Genomic DNA, 19,971 nt, shown 5'->3' on the forward strand with positions numbered 1-19,971 from the left:
ACAGCTAAAAAAGACACAGTCTTATTTCAGACGCAAATAAAACAATACTATGAACATTGCTGTCTTCCTAATATTTTTTAAGTTTTAAGTTTTTATGGATTTCCAAGCAGTCCTGAATTAAGAAGATGGTGGTTTGTAAATATTCGTCACTACCAGTTAAAGCTAACGCCGCACAGCAAAGTTTACAGCCTTGACTTCACTCCGGATCAGCTTCTTCAGTCTAAAGAAGAAGGTAAAGAAGCCTCTTGTGTTATTTCCATGGAATCACTTCTGTATTCAGCCTGAAAGAGCAGAACCAGAGAGCAGAGCCAGACAGCCAAGAAACTGATCCGCCTGTACACACTGCTGTAAACACCGTCCTGCTTCACAAGAAGCATGCAAAACTAATAAAGCGAAGTAACACAGAGACCTTAAGGAACATGGCCATATTTTTCTAAAAGCAACAACTCTGAACCTGAACAGTGAGCTGAACTAGAACTGTTGACACCAGAGCTGCTCTACTGTTAAGCTATGGGCTTGTTGTTCCTCAGGCTTCAGAAGCAAAAAGCCTGAACCGTAAAATCCCTCATTACTTGGTCTCTGACACTAACGACAATAAACACACATAATATACTTGAAAACAAGGTAAAAACATTGTTCGTTAGAATGGATGAAAAATGTTTAGATACTTAAATAGCACATTTTTACAAGAAAAATGTCTAGCATAAGCTAAAGCTAATGTTAGCCACAAAGTTTAAAGAAAGTAAAACTCACCTTTGTGTCTGTGTATAAGGAGGCGAACATCTTAAAACCTTTCTCCAGGTTTTGGAGAAAGCCTGGATCGATGGGGCTTTGGATCGATGTACATCATTAATTGTTACCTTGGACAAGCCCTGCAAACACCCAGTGTAAAGTGCCTTTTTCAATAGATCGGAAAGATTGAGCCGCTTTTCCCCGAACGTGGAAGCTGAGGTGCAAAGATCTTCCCTACCAAGAAATATTTCCTATGTAGCTAAATTGACCCGAAGTAACCACTGATTGTTAGCGTAGCTAACGTTTTCATACTGTGTTTTCTAATGAGAGCGAGCTGATGAGAAACCGCTGTTAGAGGGGAAGTGCATTAAAGACCAGGGGATTTTGAGAGGAAAGGTCAGTCAGGATCAGAGCTGGAGCTGCTGTTCTTCAGTCTGTTTCACAGCTCAGCTTCACAATGTTGGTATTTAACTATAAAGATGCTACAAGTCAAAGCCCCAACGTGCTGAGAATATGTTGTTTTTTTTCTGAATGTGAAGGATTCAGAAAAAATACTTCACTTTTTCAAGATAATTTTTCTTTTATCCTTGGCTTTAGCCTGTGTACCAAGACATCTCAGTACTCATTGGACTTCTCTCAGTTTGACCAGCTGACTGAACCCCTGCCTGTGGCCAGTGTTTCCAGTATAATATAAATAAATACATTTGTGTTTTATTCCACACTTTTATTTTTTTTTACTTTTTGTGTATTTTAAAGAGAAATATCTCAATCTGAAGTATTAGTGTATTAAGACAGGTTATGTAATGAAATAGAAATAATTTACTCTGTTAGAATATTTTCACTCTTTGTCTATGCTGTCCATATCTGAGTTGACTTGTACTGCAATATTTTTGTTCTGGAAATTTAAAAAAAAAAATGTAGCTAATGTTTTACAATGACATGATCAAAGTTTATTGTCTTTACAATAAAATGTCAAAAAAACAAAAGGAAATTAATTTATTTTCTTCATATCTTGAAACATTAAATGTACTGTACATTAAATTATGGAATCATGTAAGTATGTTCTTGAATAAAACGCTCTAAAAGTATGTGTCTGTTCATCAATGTTAATATAAAAACTATTTATCAGAAACATTTCTATCAAATAAAAACATTGGCTCTTTATTCAGAAACCCCCCAAAACAATTAAACAATCACATCAACAGTTAGAAACGCTGTCTTTAGTGCTTTCTTTGATTACCAAATATATTAGTGTGTGTGAGAGAATGTGTCAATGACAGGTATTAACTTAAAATACTTTGTAGAATGGCACTTTGTGAAGTACGACCCATTTACTTGTATTAGCTTACTGGCAGATAAGCCACATTAAATATGGCTGGCGGTGGGACGTGCCTGGAACACCTCACCAGGGAGGCGTCCAAGAGGCAGATGCCCGAGCAACCTCAGCTGGCTCCTCTCGACGTAAAGGAGCAGCGGCTCTACTCTGAGTCCCTCCCAGATGACCAAGATTCTCACCCTATCTCTAAGGGAGACACCCAAACACCCTGGAGAGAAAACCCATTTCGGCCGCTTGTATCCGTGACCTCGTTCTTTTGGTCATGACCCAAAGCTCATTACCTGTGAGGGTTCCTACCCTCATAAATGAGGGTAGGAACGTATATCGACCGGTAAATTGAGAGCTTCGCTTTTTGACTCAGCTCTCTCTTCACCACAACGGACCGGTACAGCGCCCGCTTCACTGCAGATGCTGCGCCAATCCATCTGTCGATCTCCCTCTCCCTTCTTCCCTCATTCGTGAACAAGATCCCGAGATACTTGAACTCCTCCACTTGGGGCAGGACAGCCCCCCAACCCAGAGAAGGCACTCTACCTTTTTCCGGCTCAAGACCATGGCCTCGGATTTGGAGGCACTGATCTTCAACCCGGCCGCTTCACACTTGGCTGCGAACCGCTGTAGCGAGAGCTGCAGATCACAATCTGATGAAGCCAACAGAACCACATCATCTGCAAAAAGCAGAGATGTGATCCTAAGGCCACCAAAACGGATCCCCACCACGCCTTGGCTGCGCCTAGAAATTCTGTCCATGAAAGTAATGAACAGAATCTTTGGCAGAGGGCAGCCTTAGCGGAGTCCAACCCTCACCGGAAACAAGCTACTTACTGCCGGCAATGTGGACCAGACTCTGACACCGGTCATGGAGTGACCTGACAATACCCCATACTTCCGGAGAACCCCCCACAGGGTTCCCCGAGGGACACGGTCGAAAGCCTTCTCCAAGTTCACAAAACACGTGTAGACCAGTTGGGCAAACTCCCATGCCCGTCCCTCCAGGACGCTCCTGAGGGTGTAGAGCTGGTCCAGTGTTCCACCACCAGGATGAAAACCACACCGCTCTTCCTGAATCTGCAGTTCGACTGTCTGACAGACCATCCTCTCCAGAACCCTTGAACAGACTTTGCCAGGGAGGCTTAAGAGTGTGACCCCTCTGTAATTGGAGCACACCCTTCAGTCCCCCTTTTTGAATAGGGGGACCACCACCCGAGTCTGCCAATCTAGGGGAACTGCCCCTTATGTCCATGCAATATTGCAGAGTCGTGTCAACCAACACAACCCTACTTGTGTTGGTTGTGTTGGTTAAAGCAACATCCAGAGCTTTAAGGAACTCTGGGTGAATCACATTCATCCCCAGTTCCTTGCCACCAAGGAGCTTTTTAACCACCTCGGTGCCCTCATCCCCAGAGATCAGAGAGTCTGACCCAGAGTCCCCAGGCTCAGTTTCCTCAATGGAAGGCATGATTGAGGAGATTGAGGAGGTCTTCGAAGTATTCTGCCCACGATAGGACACAAAGACGAGCGCCTGGTGGCTGGGCTTTTCCCCATGGAGAAGGGTCCCCCTTCTCATGAGCTCACCAATTTTATTTATATAGCACATTTTCAGCAACAAGGCAATACAAAGTGCTTTACAGGAATTAAAAGGAAATACAAACAAAATAACAAACCAAAAGAAAGAGCAAAAGGAGAAAAAGCTAATAATGTTGATCCAAAGTAAATAAACTAGATACTCTGATTCAGGGTTGGTAAATAAGTATAAGTAAGTATTCTTTGGTCTAATTTCTTTTCTGGTTTGGAAGAATAGGAGTCTAAAAAGTAGTTACTAATGTAGTTTTTCTGGGTTCCAAGTTCTAATCCTTGTTCTGGGTTGCTAAATAAGTATAAATAAATAATCTCTGGATAATCTTATTCAGGGTTGGTAGATAAGTATAAGTAAGTAAGTATCCTCTGGTCTAATTCCTTTTCTGGGTTAGGAGAATAGGAGTCTAAAAAGTAATTGCTAAGGTAGTTTTTCTGGATTCTAAGTTCTAGTCCCTGCTCTGGGTTGCTAAATAAGTGTCAGTAAGTAAGTATCCCCTGGACTTCTGGGATGCTAGATAAGTATAAGTATTATCTGGACTTTCTAAGTGTACTCTAAATTTGTAAAAGTAATGAGTACTCCACAGTTTCTAAGTAATAAAAACTAAATGTTCCTGTTCTGGAAGAATTTTTTCTGGATTCTAAGTCCGTTCTAATTCCTTTCCTGGGTTACAATAATAGGAGTCTCTCTGCATCTAAATAGTGAGTACTCTACAGTTTCTAAAATATAAGTTAAGAGTGACTAATAAACTAAAGTCTCTGGATTCCAAGTTTGTTCTAATTCCTTTTCTGGGTTAAAAGTGAGTACTCCACAGTTTCTAACAAAATAAAATAAAAAAGAGGAAAGGACACATTAGGGCACATGGCAACATTCAGACAAAACAAAGGGCAATACACAACCAAATCATATTGATGAAAAACCTCTGGAAAGGTCTCATTGTAATGTTTAATTATGATTTCTGTGTGCACATTTCAAATGTTCTTTGTAATTGCAATGGATATACTTTAAAAAAAAATTATTTAGCCTGGTGGAAATCGTTATACTTCAATGACCCAAATACTAATTAAAAACAGCAGACGATCAGGATGTCCACCTCTGTTCCAAGACCTCTGGCCGGACTTCATTATTTAAACTTCTGTAGGTTGCTTTTTCTTCCGTTCAACTCTCGATGTGTTTTCCCGTGTCTGGGAACGAGTCCAGCCAGTCAGACGCCAGAGGAGCTGGACTGGGAGGAGTGAGAGAGTAGGTAGCTTTCCAACATTAGCGGTGGGAGTTCTCCTCCAGGGCTGATTTGGTGGACACTATGCGCTTTCAATTCCTGGATCCACAACGAATGAAGATCCGGATGGACTGATGCTTTAAGGACATCGCTCAATCAAGTCAGTGTGGAAACCTAATTTTGGTCCGATTTTTTCATCAGAGTGCGTGGCTTGTGGTGAACTTATTTGTAGCAAGGGGAACAGAACTTCAGTAAGACATCGCTCGGAACTGTTGATACGTCTTCAAAGAAATCTAGTAGATTCGTGTGGCAGCGGTTGTTCCCTTTTAGAAAACGCTTTCATTTCTAGAATTCGCAGGTTGAAACCCAGTTTCGTTTGGCTGCTTAAAAACATTTTCTTTTTAATGAGAAATAATGTTTCTGGACTCTCTATAAATATACTACTAACAGATGTTGGCTTATATGATTGTGTTGTAAAATCCGTGGTAGAAGCCGTTTCAGCTGTTCTGGTATGTTTTGTCCAACTGTTGCAGTACTGCATATCTTCATTCTGTGTGTGCGTTAGTGTGGGTTATTCACAGTGTTGCTATGCAGACAGACTGGAGCCACACGACAGCTTTACTTGAACCCCACTCTGAGGGTTAGGCCTGGGCTGCTCACAGTGAAAGAAATCTTTGAAGCAAAGGAGAACCTCTGCATTTTCCAGTCCACGTTGTGTAGAATAGCATATGTTACACAGCTTGGTGTATTAGTGTTGATTTTTCAGGATGCTGTTATGCAGACAGAGAGGAGCCATATAAAACCTGCTGGTAACAGCCATGACAGCACATCCTGTTATGTAGCTAAACAGAATGTGTGAGACAACATTTGAATCTTCTGGTTGTAGTTTGCTTTGTGCTGTTGACTACTTAAATTAAGTATACACCAACATTACCATCCATATTTCCTCAAATAAAGAAGCACATGCTTTAATGAGAAAAATGTACTGAATGGCAACTCTTCTATGGTTATTTTAATTTAAATTTGTAACTTTATTGTTTTAAAGGAATTGTGTCTGAAATTAACTTTGCTTTAACTTGTTGGATATACAAATTGTTGCAAAATGAAAAAATCTCTTTTACTGAATAATTATTTGAACAACACAAACAACAAAGAGTCAGTTGTGATCTCTGTCCCAGGTACAAACAAGAAATTCAAGAGAAAGTCCCGTGAGCCTAAAAGACTTTGTACTAGTATTGAAACTGAAAACATGAACAGATTCCCAGTGGACATGTCAGAAATAGACTTTGTAGATGACCAAATGGTTAACTTCAGCAATCTGGCTCCTCTCCAGAGACCACTGATGAGGTCACATGATATTATAGCCAATAGCAGTGACATTCTGTCAGCAAGACAAGAAGACAGTACAGCACCAGGCCAGAGCGGTGCCATAGATATGAGAGTTGGCATTAACATACCATCAGTGTCTACTAAAGTGTCCCAGTCACCTGCCTCTCCCCTGTCCTATCATGAAATATCCCACTGGCCAATTTCCATCTCTCAGCCCTTGAACAACAGACTGAAGCTTGGTCTACACTCCACCTTACCTGTGCCGGCACCAACCAGTGGCACCATTTCTCCTAGCCACCAGGCATTCTGTTGGGAGTCCTCACTACCTGGCCAGCCTGAAACAGCACCCAGAGTCTCCCAGTGCTTCGACCATGTAAAAACTCAAGTCTCTGAACAGAAGGTAATTATACCAAATCCACAAAACACAATAGTCTGTAAGAAAGGAGATTATACTTTGTGTCATGTTTAGATTGTAATGAGGTGCTGCTTATTTTTATACAACTTATTATAATATAATAATATTCCTAAGAATATTCTGTTATCTTTAAGCAAAATTATTACTGATTCAAAGAAACATGTTGTTGTTGGGTGAAAATTCCATCCATCCATCCATCTTCTTCCGCTTATCCGAGGTCGGGTCGCGGGGGTAGCAGCTTCAGAAGGGAGGCCCAGACTTCCCTCTCCCCAGCCACTTCTTCCAGCTCCTCCGGGGGAATCCCGAGGCGTTCCCAGGCCAGCCGAGAGACATAGTCCCTCCAGCGTGTCCTGGGTCTTCCCCGGGGCCTCCTCCCGGTGGGACGTGCCCGGAACACCTCACCAGGGAGGCGTCCAGGAGGCATCCTGACCAGATGCCCAAGCCACCTCAACTGGCTCCTCTCGATGTGAAGGAGCAGCGGCTCTACTCTGAGTCCCTCCCGGATGACTGAGCTTCTCACCCTATCTCTAAGGGAGAGCCCAGCCACCCTACGGAGAAAACCCATTTCGGCCGCTTGTATCCGCGATCTCGTTCTTTCGGTCATGACCCAAAGCTCATGACCATAGATGAGGGTGGGAACGTAGATCGACCGGTAAATCGAGAGCTTCGCTTTTTGGCTCAGCTCTCTCTTCACCACGACGGACCGGTACAGCGCCCGCTTGACAGCAGACGCTGCGCCAATCTGCCTGTCGATCTCCCGCTCCCTTCTTCCCCCATTCGTGAACAAGATCCCGAGATACTTAAACTCCTCCACTTGGGGCAGGACACCCCCCCTGACCCGGAGAAGGCACTCTACCCTTTTCCGGCTCAAGACCATGGCCTCGGATTTGGAGGCACTGATCCCCATCCCGGCCGCTTCACACTCGGCTGCGAACCGATCCAGCGAGAGCTGCAGATCACGATCTGATGAAGCCAAAAGGACCACATCGTCTGCGAAAAGCAGAGATGAGATCCTGAGGCCACCAAATCGGATCCCCTCAACACCTTGGCTGCGCCTAGAAATTCTGTCCATGAAAGTGATGAACAGAATCGGTGACAAAGGGCAGCCCTGGCGGAGTCCAACTCTCACCGGAAACGAGCCCGACTTACTGCCGGCAATGCGGACCAGACTCTGACACCGGTCATACAGGGACCTGACAGCCCGTATCAAAGGGCCCGGTACCCCATACTCCCGGAGAACCCCCCACAGGGCTCCCCGAGGGACACGGTCGAACGCCTTCTCCAAGTCCACAAAACACATGTAGACTGGTTGGGCGAACTCCCATGCACCCTCCAGGACCCTGCTGAGGGTGTAGAGCTGGTCCAGTGTTCCACGACCAGGACGAAAACCACACTGCTCTTCCTGAATCCGAGGTTCGACTATCCGACGGACCCTCCTCTCCAGGACCCCTGAATAGACCTTGCCAGGGAGGCTTAAGAGTGTGACCCCTCTATAATTGGAGCACACCCTCCGGTCCCCCTTTTTGAACAGGGGGACCACCACCCCAGTCTGCCAATCCAGGGGAACTGCCCCCGATGTCCATGCGATATTGCAGAGTCGCGTCAACCAACACAACCCTACAACATCCAGAGCCTTAAGGAACTCCGGGCGGATCTCATCCACCCCCGGGGCCTTGCCACCGAGGAGCTTTTTAACCACCTCGGCGACCTCGCCCCCAGAGTGAAAATTATTTTATATTATTTAATGCTTTGCAAAGGCAATAATACCTCTTGAATTTTCATGTTTCATCACCTTACAACTCCTTTGTATTTTACTGAAATTTTATGTAATAAAACATATAAAAATGTAATAAAATTGTTTTAAAATAACTAATACAAAGGGCAGAACAAGGTATTCAACTCCAGTCAAGGGCGACTTTTACATATCCCTCTGCTTCAACACATCTGAGTCAAATAATGTCCTTAGCATAGACTCTGAAGAACTTGGCTGCGTACTGAGGAGGTGATTCAGCCATTTGATAAAGTGTGATACTTTGGTTTTGGGTTTTACACATAGCAAATCTAAAAGAGGTGGCAAAACATTAGTGCCTCTTATTGCTTTTATTAGTTACCAATTCAGCAACTACTCAACACCTGCCTGTAATCTGATTTCAGTATAAATCCAGCTGTTTTGTTATGGCTTCAGAAATTTTAAGATTTTCCTTCACAAATAAGTGCTACTTTGTGTTGATCATGAAATCTCGAATAAACTATATAAAAGTTGTTTTCATTTTTGATGTGCGTTTTTGAAAGTTCTGCCCTTGGTTATATCACCCTTTATGATCATCTGTCCTTAGGAATCTCCAAGGAAGAAGGTTGGAGTTGATGGTGATACACGGGCACGTCTCCCAGAGGTCAAAGCTATACAACAAACTAGAAGGCTACTGGCCAATGCCAGGGAGAGGACTCGTGTTCACACCATCAGTGCTGCATTTGAGGCACTAAGGAAACAGGTTTTACTCTTTTTTAAATATTTAATTTAAAAAGATGCACAAATTATACCTATGTATAACTGCATGGAAGCAGGTAAAAATGTAATATTAATATAAAATAACAGAAATATATTTATCTGGTTTTAAAGTGCATTAACAAATATGAAAACACATATGGAAGTTGTATAAGATTAGATAATTATACATATTTTTGCACATGTTAATCTTTTTGTGTACATTGTCTATTTTAATAAAACATGAAACAGTAAATGATTAGGGACTTTAACATAACGTAATCTATATATTTGTGTGTTTCTGGTACCCCCGTAAAGCTGACACCCAAACAACACCTGCAAACAACTATGATAGACGACAAAAGCACTCTTGTCCTGCTAAGGATTCATTATTGCTTCATAGAAATGATCAGATGGTAACTGGAAGACTATTGTTGTGTGCAAGTTGTGCAAAAACAAGTTAGTCCTCTACCAAAGCTATTCAGGTCTAAAATACCATCTCAATACAACAAGCAAACAAATAAACAAACAGCATCAAGCACAGATGTCCCCTATACAGTCCACATTAAAAAAATGTTTTTTTCAAAGAAGCTAGATGAATCACTTTGTTTCCTGAATCACTTGAAAACTGAATGGCTACAATAGCACTTTTCACTTGTCTGATTGTTAAATATAATAAATAACAGATTAAAAACAAGAAATATCTTTGTTTTTGATCTCATGTGTCTATTAATTTAGAAGCAAAAAAGGTTTAAAATTGAGAAGGCTGCTCATTTTGTCAATATTTAGCCACGGATTAAAATGTAATTAATTGCAATTAACTCAAATAAAAAACAAAAGAGCCCCATTTCTAGATATGGCCCTTGTCAAGCAAAGAATCACATTGAGCAGCAAAATTTAATGAAGGGTTGAAGGTATTTAACAACAAATTTGCTGTTAAATACAACAATGCACACAATACATTTTGACACCCTGATAAAGATTACTACACCGAGGTAAGGTCGACTTAGATTATTTCTGTTGCTGTTGCCATTGAAGCAGTAAAAGAATTAAAACTTTGTGTACAGGCAGCAAGTCATACCAGAACCAGACTCAGGTTGGTCCTCTGCCACTGCTGGCTGAAACTTGAGGGGGTTAAGAAAAATATTAATTCATTTAACCCCTTAACTGGTGGTGTCCCATCCATGGGACAAATCTAGTTTGTCTGAATTCTCTGCCTTTTTCTCCTCTTTAAACTCTGCCGGTGCCCATTATGACGCTTTTATATGGCAGCCTAGAACACCCCTCCCCCCTTTTGATAGACTCATTATTCAATCAATGATGCTATGAAATGGCTTTTCCCGAGCCAATAATATCCAGAGAGTGACTTGAGCTCATTTTGACATGTCTCTGTTCTTTCTGGAATATTTCTGACTGGTCAACTTGGAGACTAAATCTAAAGCCACAGATGTGTAGCCAACACCTGTCCTGTCATAAGGATATAAGGCATTTTAGGGTTTGTTTTGACATAAATCCATCAGCTGCATGCATAGCCACGCATAATGTGTGCACCTTTGCTGCGTCAAAGTCAGGCTCTGTGCGCCCTCAGTGTTTACAGGACTTTTTCTCACCAACAGAGAGACACGTTGTCAGAACTTGTCAAAACTGGATGTATTTCTTCAACAGAACTTCACAACTCACAGGAGTGGATGATTATGGCCATAAGAGTGCTGACAAGTTTTGGATTTGAGAATACCGGAAGCTTTTAGTCATCTGCTGCTACAGTCAGAGCGAGGTGGGTAGAGCGTACGAGCATACCGTAAGAACGCGCATGGGGGCAGGAACGGGGGGGAGGTGATAGCGTACCGTCAGAGCCAGCATAGGGGGTGTGCATGAGTGGGAGGAACGGGGAGGGGGTTAGTGTATCATTAGAGTGGAGGACGCGGGGGGCGAAATAGAAGGAGAGGGGGGGGGGTTAGCATACCATTGGGGCGGGGGGACAGAGGTTGTGGCGTATCGCAAGAGAGGGGAGGAGGTCTGACTGTACACTAACCACCTCTCCGTCCGTCCCTCCTCTGCGCTAACGGTGGCGGCAACCTGCCATTACCTTCCCATATTCTCAAATCCAAAATTTGACAGAAATGCTATTTTATTTATATAATTATAAGTAATTTCCACTATCAGGAATTTTGTGTCTACCTGAGGATTCCTCTGGTCATTATCTTTCATTAGAGACCTCATTGATGACTGTATGTTGAAGCACTGAGGAGTTACAGTCACTTGAAGTTTGTATCAGTGACTCATAAATAAACATGTCCAAAATGACATTTATTTTTGTGCTATTTTGGTCAGTCTTGAAATCCATGAGCAGAATACTTTGTTGTACAGATTTATTGTATTTTCCAGTCCATACATTCAACACTCAATGTGCATTTACAAGAAATAAAAATGAAAAATCTGGGTGAAGCAAAATTTTTCAATTTCTTTTGTGTTACAAACGTAATAGCTACAAACTACTTACAGTTAAAGTATTTTTGACAGCAAAAATAGAAAATTTAGCTTGTCTTCTTCACAAAGAGACCAAGCTTTTGTATGTACTCCAATTGTTCAAGAACAGCAGCTGATTTTATTTGGATATACCTTTTCAGGCATTTTTCGTGATTTTGGTACTACCAGTGAAGGGGTTAAATAAATAATACACTTGAAATGTTTTTGTGTTTTTGTCTGATTACAGATGCAGAGGCTTTATGCATCTTTAGTTTTCCTTAAAAGAACTTAAAAATATATATATTTTTTATTATAGGGATTTGAGGTATGTTTATGGTCTTCTGCTTACAGAACCTACTTAACATTAACCTTTGTCTCTGGTTTTCTCTAGGTGCCATGCTACTCCTATGGACAGAAACTTTCCAAGCTTGCTATTTTACGTATTGCTTGCAACTATATTCTGTCTTTGGCTCACTTAGCTGAGCTTGACTACAGTCCAGATCACAGCAGTGTGAGCTTCTCTCAGTGTGTGGAACAGTGTACCAGGACCCTACAGGCTGAAGGGAGGAGCAAAAAAAGGAAGGTGAGGCAGCTCTTATTTCCAGCAAACCACCCATCATTAAAAAGGATCATATAATGAAACTTTTTTTTTTCATCTCTGAATTACCAGGTTTTTACTATTGTCTTATACAGGGCCAGAGTGGGACTTGTTTTTAGACTAAGAGTTTTATGTCTAAGATAAGATGACCAGATTTCCAAGACTAAATCTGGGTATTAAAAAAAGTAAAAAATTAAAATGAAGAAACTGTGACAGTTACAGTTTACATATTTATTAATATTTAAACATTAAAAATCCAGTATAAAAGCAAGAATGTGTCTCTTCACACTGTTGTTTTCTAACAGTAATAATAATAGGTGTTAGAAATAGAGAACTAAAATTGGAAATATGTGGGGAAATTGTGTACATATTTTGTAAGAGACCATGCATACATATGAAAAACATAGTAGGTAGCCTCTGTTAATGAACAAAAAGCCTACAATGGTAATTGAAGTAACTTGAAACTGACAAAAAGTGTCTACTGAAAAATTGATGAAAGTCAGACACTGCTTTTAAATTGTGGTTCAATTAAAATGATCATGAGAACTTATTAGCATTTTTGTGTCTGTGACCATAGAACTGGTGTACCTTTTGTCTCATCTGTTCAAAGGTCATTCTCCCAGAACCTTTGTGAAAAATTCCAGCCTCACTTTTTTATGACATGTTTTCCTCCTTAGAGTTCACCTTTACTTTCCGTGGAGATTGTTCTGGGCTTTTTGGTATCCATTCAGATCATAATTCTCTTGAATTTGTCATCAATTTTCTTCCTGTGGCCACAGCCAGGGAGATTGGCTACAGTCCTGTGGGTCTTAAGTTTCAGAATAATCTGTGCAACTGTAGTTGCAGATGCATCAAGCTGCTTTAACATCCTGGCCTGTCATTTTCTTATTCTGTTGTATCGCAAATCAAAACATTGTCTGAGTTTTACGGGTTAATTTTCAGTAAATTTTCATTTATCACATTTGTCAATTTCAAATTGTTTCAGTGACCACTGTGGGTTTTTCAGTCATTAACAGAAGGTACCGACAACTTTGTCCACATGTGAATGTTGTGCATGCATGGACACATGGGTGTCCTGAAATACATGAGGTGTATGTGTAAGGTTATGTAGTGGATATGTAAAGACATTGTGTGTGTTTGCAATGAGTGAACTTCGGTCAGGAAGTCCGCTAACATGAGCTCATCTCTGGATCTGTAAGCCCTTCTCCATCTGAAGAGCCGTCAGCCACAGTGATCAGGAATCAGGCGTAGTCTGGATAGAATAAGAGCAGAAAAGATTATGTGAAAAACTGAGAAAAACCACAGGAATAGTAAAGAGAAACACTTAAAATTTGAGAGATAAGGCCCAATTAAATAATATGTTATTTTATCTCTCTTCAGCTCAGTTTTACCATTTTCCTCTGGGCTTGTTCATTCAGTTCTATCAGACTATTTTCTCATCTTCTATCAGTCTGCCACTATTCTAAAATAAAGGCATATCACAATCTCCTCCAAAAACATTGGAATATACATATGACATACTGAAAATTTACAGTTTAACAAACAAAATTAGATTTTTCTTTTAGAACTTGATTATTTTGAGTTGAGGAACTAGATTCTTCCTAGTAAAATCTTAGTATAAATATTAACCATTTTCATCAGCTAATGAAAATTTAGCAAAAAAAAAAATGTTTGGAGCTAAACAAACAGAAGAAATGATCGCTCAAACCTCATCAGTTTCAGTTCATGCTCTTCTTCATTCAGTTTCCCTGTCACTGAGTGACTCCATTTTTGTGAGAAACTTTCATATGTCCAAACTCATGTCTAGCTTTGAAAATACAACCCTCTGATCACCAGTTAATTACAAAACATTTGTCTTTTCAATTAGTTTATTTTAACAACCCTGTTACTATTTGTGTGTTTGACTTCTGTCCTTTCAAAAACAAAAATAATGCTTTTCTTTCAACAATGTCTTTTAAACTTCTAAGATTGAGTGAACCAAATGAAATTTTCTTATTTAACATCATAAACAAAATAGGTCCTTGAATAGAAAAGAAAAAGAAAAATCAGTTAAACTGAATACCATGAAATGATATTCAGTAAGTCAGATATACAGTACAGACCAAAAGTTTGGACACACCTTTCTAATTCAATGAGTTTTCTTTATTTTCATGACTATTTATAAGGCAAGAAATCCCACTTATTAACCTGACAGGGCACACCTATGAAGTGAAAACCATTTCAGGTGACTACCTCTTGAAGCTCATCAAGAAAATGCAGAGTGTGTGCAAAGCAGTAATCACAGCAAAAGGTTGCTACTTTGAAGAAACTAGAATATAAGGGGTATTTTCAGTTGTTTTACACTTTTTTGTTTAGTGCATATTTCCACATGTGTTATTCATAGTTTTGATGCCTTCAGTGTGAATCTACAATGTCAATAGTCATGAAAATAAAGGAAACTCATTGAATTAAAAGGTGTGTCCAAACTTTTGGTCTGTACTGTAGAAAAAAACGTAAGCTGAAGAGTTGCAGCAGCAGGTCCTTTTACAAAGTCTACATCTCCATCTTATTCCGTATGCATACCTTCCAGTCCGATTTGGCGTCCATCAATATATCCAAAGGGTCCACGGAAAGGCCACCTTCCCTGCTCTGCTGGCTTGATCAATCTGCGGCCACAGATGATTTCTCTCCTCCCAGGGTAGCATTTCAGCAAACCGGATGCCCAGTTCCTTGCAATAAGTGGATTTTTTTGGTCTTAAGATAAGATAAGATTTATTGTCATTGTCATCAACAGATTACAACGAGATTGAGATTTGCTCGACTCGAGTTAAGATGCAGGTTATGTGTATATACATAATATACAAAGATAAAGAAATAAATAGTACAAAATGGGAAATAAATAGACATCAGAAGATGGTTGCAGCGCCTGGAGGTGTCGCAACAGAATTTACATTTTTTAACAAAGTGGTGTCAAGAGCAGAAGTTCTTATGCCTTTGAATTTAGTGCCATGATTGCCATCGGGTAAAAACTGTTTTTTAGGCAATTTGTCCTGGTTTTTATTGCTCTGTATCTCTTGCCTGATGGCAGCAGCTGGAGGAGACCATGGCCAGGGTGTGAAGAGTCATTTAAAATGTCCAAAACTTTCTTGTGAAGCCTGGAAGTGTAAATCTGTTCCATAGTGGGCTGGGGGCAGCCTATGGTTCTCTCTGCTGCCCTAACAACCCTCTGGAGCGCCTTCTTGTCCATAGATGTGCTACTGCCGTACCAGACACACAGACTGTATGTGAGCACACTCTCTATGGAGCAGTGATAGAAGGCCTGCAGCAGGTCTGAGGGGAGACGGTTCTTCTTGAGTATTCTCAGAAAGTACAGTCTCTGCTGTGCCTTCTTCAACAGCTCCTTGGTGTTGGTGCTCCAGGTTAGCTTGTCCTCCAACTCCATGCCCAGAACCCTGAACACTGGGACCCTCTCCACATAGGTCCCACTGATGGTGAGAGGCTGGATGTCCGTTTTGTTCTTCCTGAAGTCGATCACCAGCTCCTTTGTTTTGGAGGTGTTGAGGAGCAGGTTATTGACTTTGCACCACTCTGACAGCCGCTTCACCTCATCCCTGTACTCCAGCTCCCCCTTCCCGCCTGAGATGAGACCAACAACAGTCGTGTCATCTGCAAACTTTATGATCTTGTTGCTGAGGTGGTTGGAGACACAGTCATGAGTGTAGAGGGTGTAGAGAAGTGGGCTGAGCACGCAACCCTGTGGCGATCCGGTGTTCAGGCTCAGAGTGTGGGGGCCCAGTCTGACCCTCTGGGAGCGACCTGTTAGGAAGTCCAGGATCCAACTGCAGGTGGCTGATGGGAGCCCAAGGTTTGCTAGCTTGGATACCAGACGTTGGGGAAGTATAGTATTAAATGCTGAGCTGACGTCCACGAAGAGCATTCTGACGTAGCTCCCCTGCTTCTCTAAGTGGGTCAGGGCAGCACGAAGTGCTGTGGATACAACGTCCTCTGTGGACCTCTTTGCTTTGTAGGCAAATTGGAGAGGGTCCAGCTCAGCAGGCAGGCCAGCGAGGATGTGACTCCGCACCAGTCTCTCGAAGCACTTCATGATGATCGGTGTGAGTGCCACTGGACGGTAGTCGTTCAGGGTGTTGATGTTGGTTCTTTTCAGCAGGGGGACAATGGTAGAGGACTTTTAACTGACCTGGGTCACTTTTCTCCAGGTATCTTGCTTGGCTTTGAGGGTGCAGAGTCGTTTTCTTTTATTTTGAGTGGAGATGTCCATGGTGTAGCCATAGTCTGACTTAGAAGTTGCTTCTTCTTTTTTCGAGTCAATTCTAGGCTTGAGTGTCTTATAAATGTTCTGGGAAGCCATTTCGGTAATTTTAGGGGAGAGTTAACTTAAAAGAAGAGTAGAATTTAGGACTTGCTCTGCAAGCTCTAGAAAACATGGCCACTCAACCCGCCATCTGTAAAAACCGACCCTCTCTTTAAAATCATAAGACACCCTCTGCCATTAGCATCCACATTTCCTTCCGCAAACACTTCTTTTTTATGGCGGTGTGCAAAACACAGAGTCCGCTCTTTGTGACGTTATTGCACCCTGTACTGCAGGATACTTTCAGGTTCACGTCGCATATATTTTGAAGTGTGAAAGACCACGTCAAAAAAAATCTGATTTCACAAAAAATCTGATTTGTACAAATTTGCAATGTGAACATAGCCATAGCTGCAGTTCTAACTGAGATGATTGTATCTCCATTGTGACTGCAAAAACGTACTTTTCTGATGAAACTATGCAACTTAAGGGTTGCATAGTTGCAACTTTTTTGCCTGTTGATAACTTTTCACTGCTTCAGCTTAGTTAATGTGCAAATTTTTTATTTGTACTGTTTTGTATTTTTTATTTTAGGAGTGATGATCTTGGAGGCGAGTTGAAGAAAAACCATTGAATCTGAAGTGGAAGAAGTGGATGAATACAGAAAAGTTTGACTTATGCATTTCATAAGTTGTCTGTTTATACCCAATTGTGAAACTGAGTCTGTGTCACATAGTTCAGGATACAATGTTAACCATGGAAAGTACCAATAGAATCATACAGGTACAGTATTGTTAATGATTATTGTAGATTTTGACTATTATAAGATATCAATTTGTCTTTTTTTTTCTCCAAATAACAAATTTAAATACATACAGCAAATAATGACCAAACTTCTGACCAGCACATTAATGTACACAATAAAAATTTATTCACCCACTTGGAGATTTATTCATGAAATAGCTGATTTACTTCAATTTTTAGAAAGCTGATTTGAGTTTGGATATTACCAAGTTTGATAATTGTGAAACCTGCACCATCAGGTAATCAGTCAAATAAAATGTCTGGCATATTTTCAGACATGTGATCTAGTACACCAAAGCATATTAAAAGATCAGGTGCTTTTCAACTAAACCTTTCTAACTGGTCCACCCCAGCAAGATTAATTTTCCATTGGCAGATTCGGTGCTGTTCTGCCTGGCTGTTTTCAGATTTTTGTACCTACTTCAGGGGTAGTAAGAGGCGCACCGAACCAGGTACGGCACCAGAACGATTTGATTAACAGCTGCCAGCATTTGTTGATTGGCTCTTGATTTATGTCACTGAAATCTCCAAAATAATATTATAATTTAGCTGTGGAGAGCTGCTCATAGCTTAACTATGAGTTTAATCAGCAGCAGCGCCAGAAACACATGCGGTAAGTTTGGCAACGGAATGACCGTGATTTAGCAGCGCTGTAAGCAGCTGGTATCTCTGAAGAACAACCGCAGTTTTGTGCCGACAGTATGAAACATAGTCAAACATTTCTGAAAAGAAGAGTGGACTGAAATTCCTCTAAAGCCGTTTAAGAGTCACTGCCAGCAATCATAAATCCTTGATAGCAGCATAAAATGAGCCAGTTTTAAGAATGCACGATATTAGATTTTTGGTCACTATGCGATATGACGATATTCTAAAACTCATTTGGCCGATAGCCGATACCAATACCGATATTTTTTCCTATACCTACTTACTGAAACTATATGGCTTTCTCTGCTGTGGAGTTAAAATACTGCATTCTCTTTGTCAATTTAGACTGCTACCAAATGCAAATGCTAAAAAGGAGGCTGAAAATGATTTAATACTTTCCACTTGCATTGTTTAATGTCAAATTTATTCATAACATTTGCTCTCTAAGACAATGACAACATTCAAACAGTGCAAATTTGACATTGTGGTGTGCTGTAGGCGTCATTGTCACTGGTGTGTCATATTGTTAGAAAGCCCACACTGTTTATACTTAGTCTGTGTATTATAGTATTATGTTTTGCCGTTCTATCATTGTACGTTCTAATTTTCTATGTTATTGAACTCATCATAGTTGTACAGACACCCTTTGAATACACCACAGATCTGCGACGTTGAGCAGCAGCAACACTTTTCTGCATTTTTTCCTCGGTGCAGCGGTAGAGGAGATTTTACCTTTATGTCTTGGTTTGTCGTTGTGTGTGAATTTCCAAAATGTGAGCTTCATTACTTTGTTGTGTTGTGGGTTTGGTACAGCCGAGCGTATTGGTTTAATTCTGAATGCGCTGAAGTTTTTCCGTCTTAGAGCTCCGTCTAGTTCGCTATGCTGATTTGCGTTTGTAAAATTCAGCTTGATTTAAAGCGGAACTCACAATATACTCAAGGGGGATCGGTCACAGGAATCAGGTAAAATATGTTACACCATTTAATTTGATAAGAAAATAAATATCCAACCACTCAATATGAAATTTGTTGATTTTTAACAACAATGATTTATTCAAAAAACCACAATAAGAAATAATAACATCTATTCTGATAAGTAGATCAGTAACTAAAAATCCCTCAAAAATAATTATAGGTTAGATTTAAATCATTCAGTTTATGCCAGCAAAAAAACCTAAATAATTAAATGTCCAAAAAAGTCCGTTCTTTTTTAATCAGAATAATGTCCGCAAAGGAGTTCCATATCGTCACATCCATATCTCAGGTCCCTCTTGAAAATGAGATCTAGAGCTCAACGGGGTTTACCGGATTAAATAAATATATCCTCAAAAAACAAAACAAAGTCCTGGAAAGTATTTCCCCGTTTTAATCCAAAATGAAAAACCCAAAACGTCAAAAAAAAAAAAAAAAGAGAAAAAAAGAGTGGTACCACCAAAAAACCCCCAAAAGAAAAGTAAAGTCCAGAACTCACCGGGACCGTCTTTCTTTCCCCTCGGTGTCTTCTCTCACCGGACGGCGTTTCCTGGGTGCAAGCTCCGATCCAGTTTCTAAAACGCACAATCTGCGGCGCTGGGGCGAACTTTGACTGCTGTTTTATGTCTTTTCTTTCTTTTTTTTTACTTGTTTTAAACATTCAATCAAGTCTCCCGCTGCACAGATCTGACGGTGTGCGTCGTCCTCTCCGGTTGCGCCGACGCACACGCCCCTTTTTATTTACTAATTTCAACCACACCTAAAACCAGTATGATGCTGCCCAAAAATCCGTTTTGAACAGTGGAAACTTGTAATAATTTTAACAATCACGTAACATCACCTGTTCTACAAAACAGTTTGATACATTTACTCTTTAATGTATTTATTCAGAAAAAAACAAACATAGTGGTTATGTTATTGGTTTAGTTGATTTGTTGTTCGGCTTTTGGGACAGTTTGACTGAAACAATATTTTGCGTGTAACTATTGTGTTATGTTTTGTTTATACTACTATATTGATTATTATTTGTCTATTGTTGTTTCGGACCATCTACTTGACAAATTCCTACATAATAAATGCATCTGAAATAAACCATTCAA

At 40.6% G+C, this 19,971-nt stretch overlaps 1 protein-coding gene across 1 annotated transcript; it reads left to right on the plus strand.

Annotated features, from left to right (window-relative positions):
- Positions 1-4,875: 4,875 nt before the first annotated feature.
- On the plus strand, positions 4,876-19,971 carry atoh8 (atonal bHLH transcription factor 8). Its single transcript, XM_028030344.1, has 4 exons — positions 4,876-6,592; positions 8,944-9,099; positions 11,950-12,141; positions 17,045-19,971. The coding sequence occupies exons 1-4, from the start codon at positions 5,966-5,968 to the stop codon at positions 17,048-17,050; spliced, it is 981 nt and encodes a 326-aa protein (XP_027886145.1). The 5' UTR covers positions 4,876-5,965; the 3' UTR covers positions 17,051-19,971.

This window comes from Xiphophorus couchianus, chromosome 11, assembly GCF_001444195.1.
Source record: "Xiphophorus couchianus chromosome 11, X_couchianus-1.0, whole genome shotgun sequence".
Taxonomy (NCBI): Eukaryota; Metazoa; Chordata; class Actinopteri; order Cyprinodontiformes; family Poeciliidae; genus Xiphophorus; species Xiphophorus couchianus.

Bases quoted from the DNA above. Each gene is read 5' to 3' on its own strand.
- atoh8 (XM_028030344.1), top strand. From the start codon at position 5,966: ATGAAAAAATCTCTTTTACTGAATAATTATTTGAACAACACAAACAAC. The intron at 6,593-8,943 runs GTAATTATACCA...ATCTGTCCTTAG, and splicing joins CTCAAGTCTCTGAACAGAAG to GAATCTCCAAGGAAGAAGGT. The intron at 9,100-11,949 runs GTTTTACTCTTT...GGTTTTCTCTAG, and splicing joins TTGAGGCACTAAGGAAACAG to GTGCCATGCTACTCCTATGG.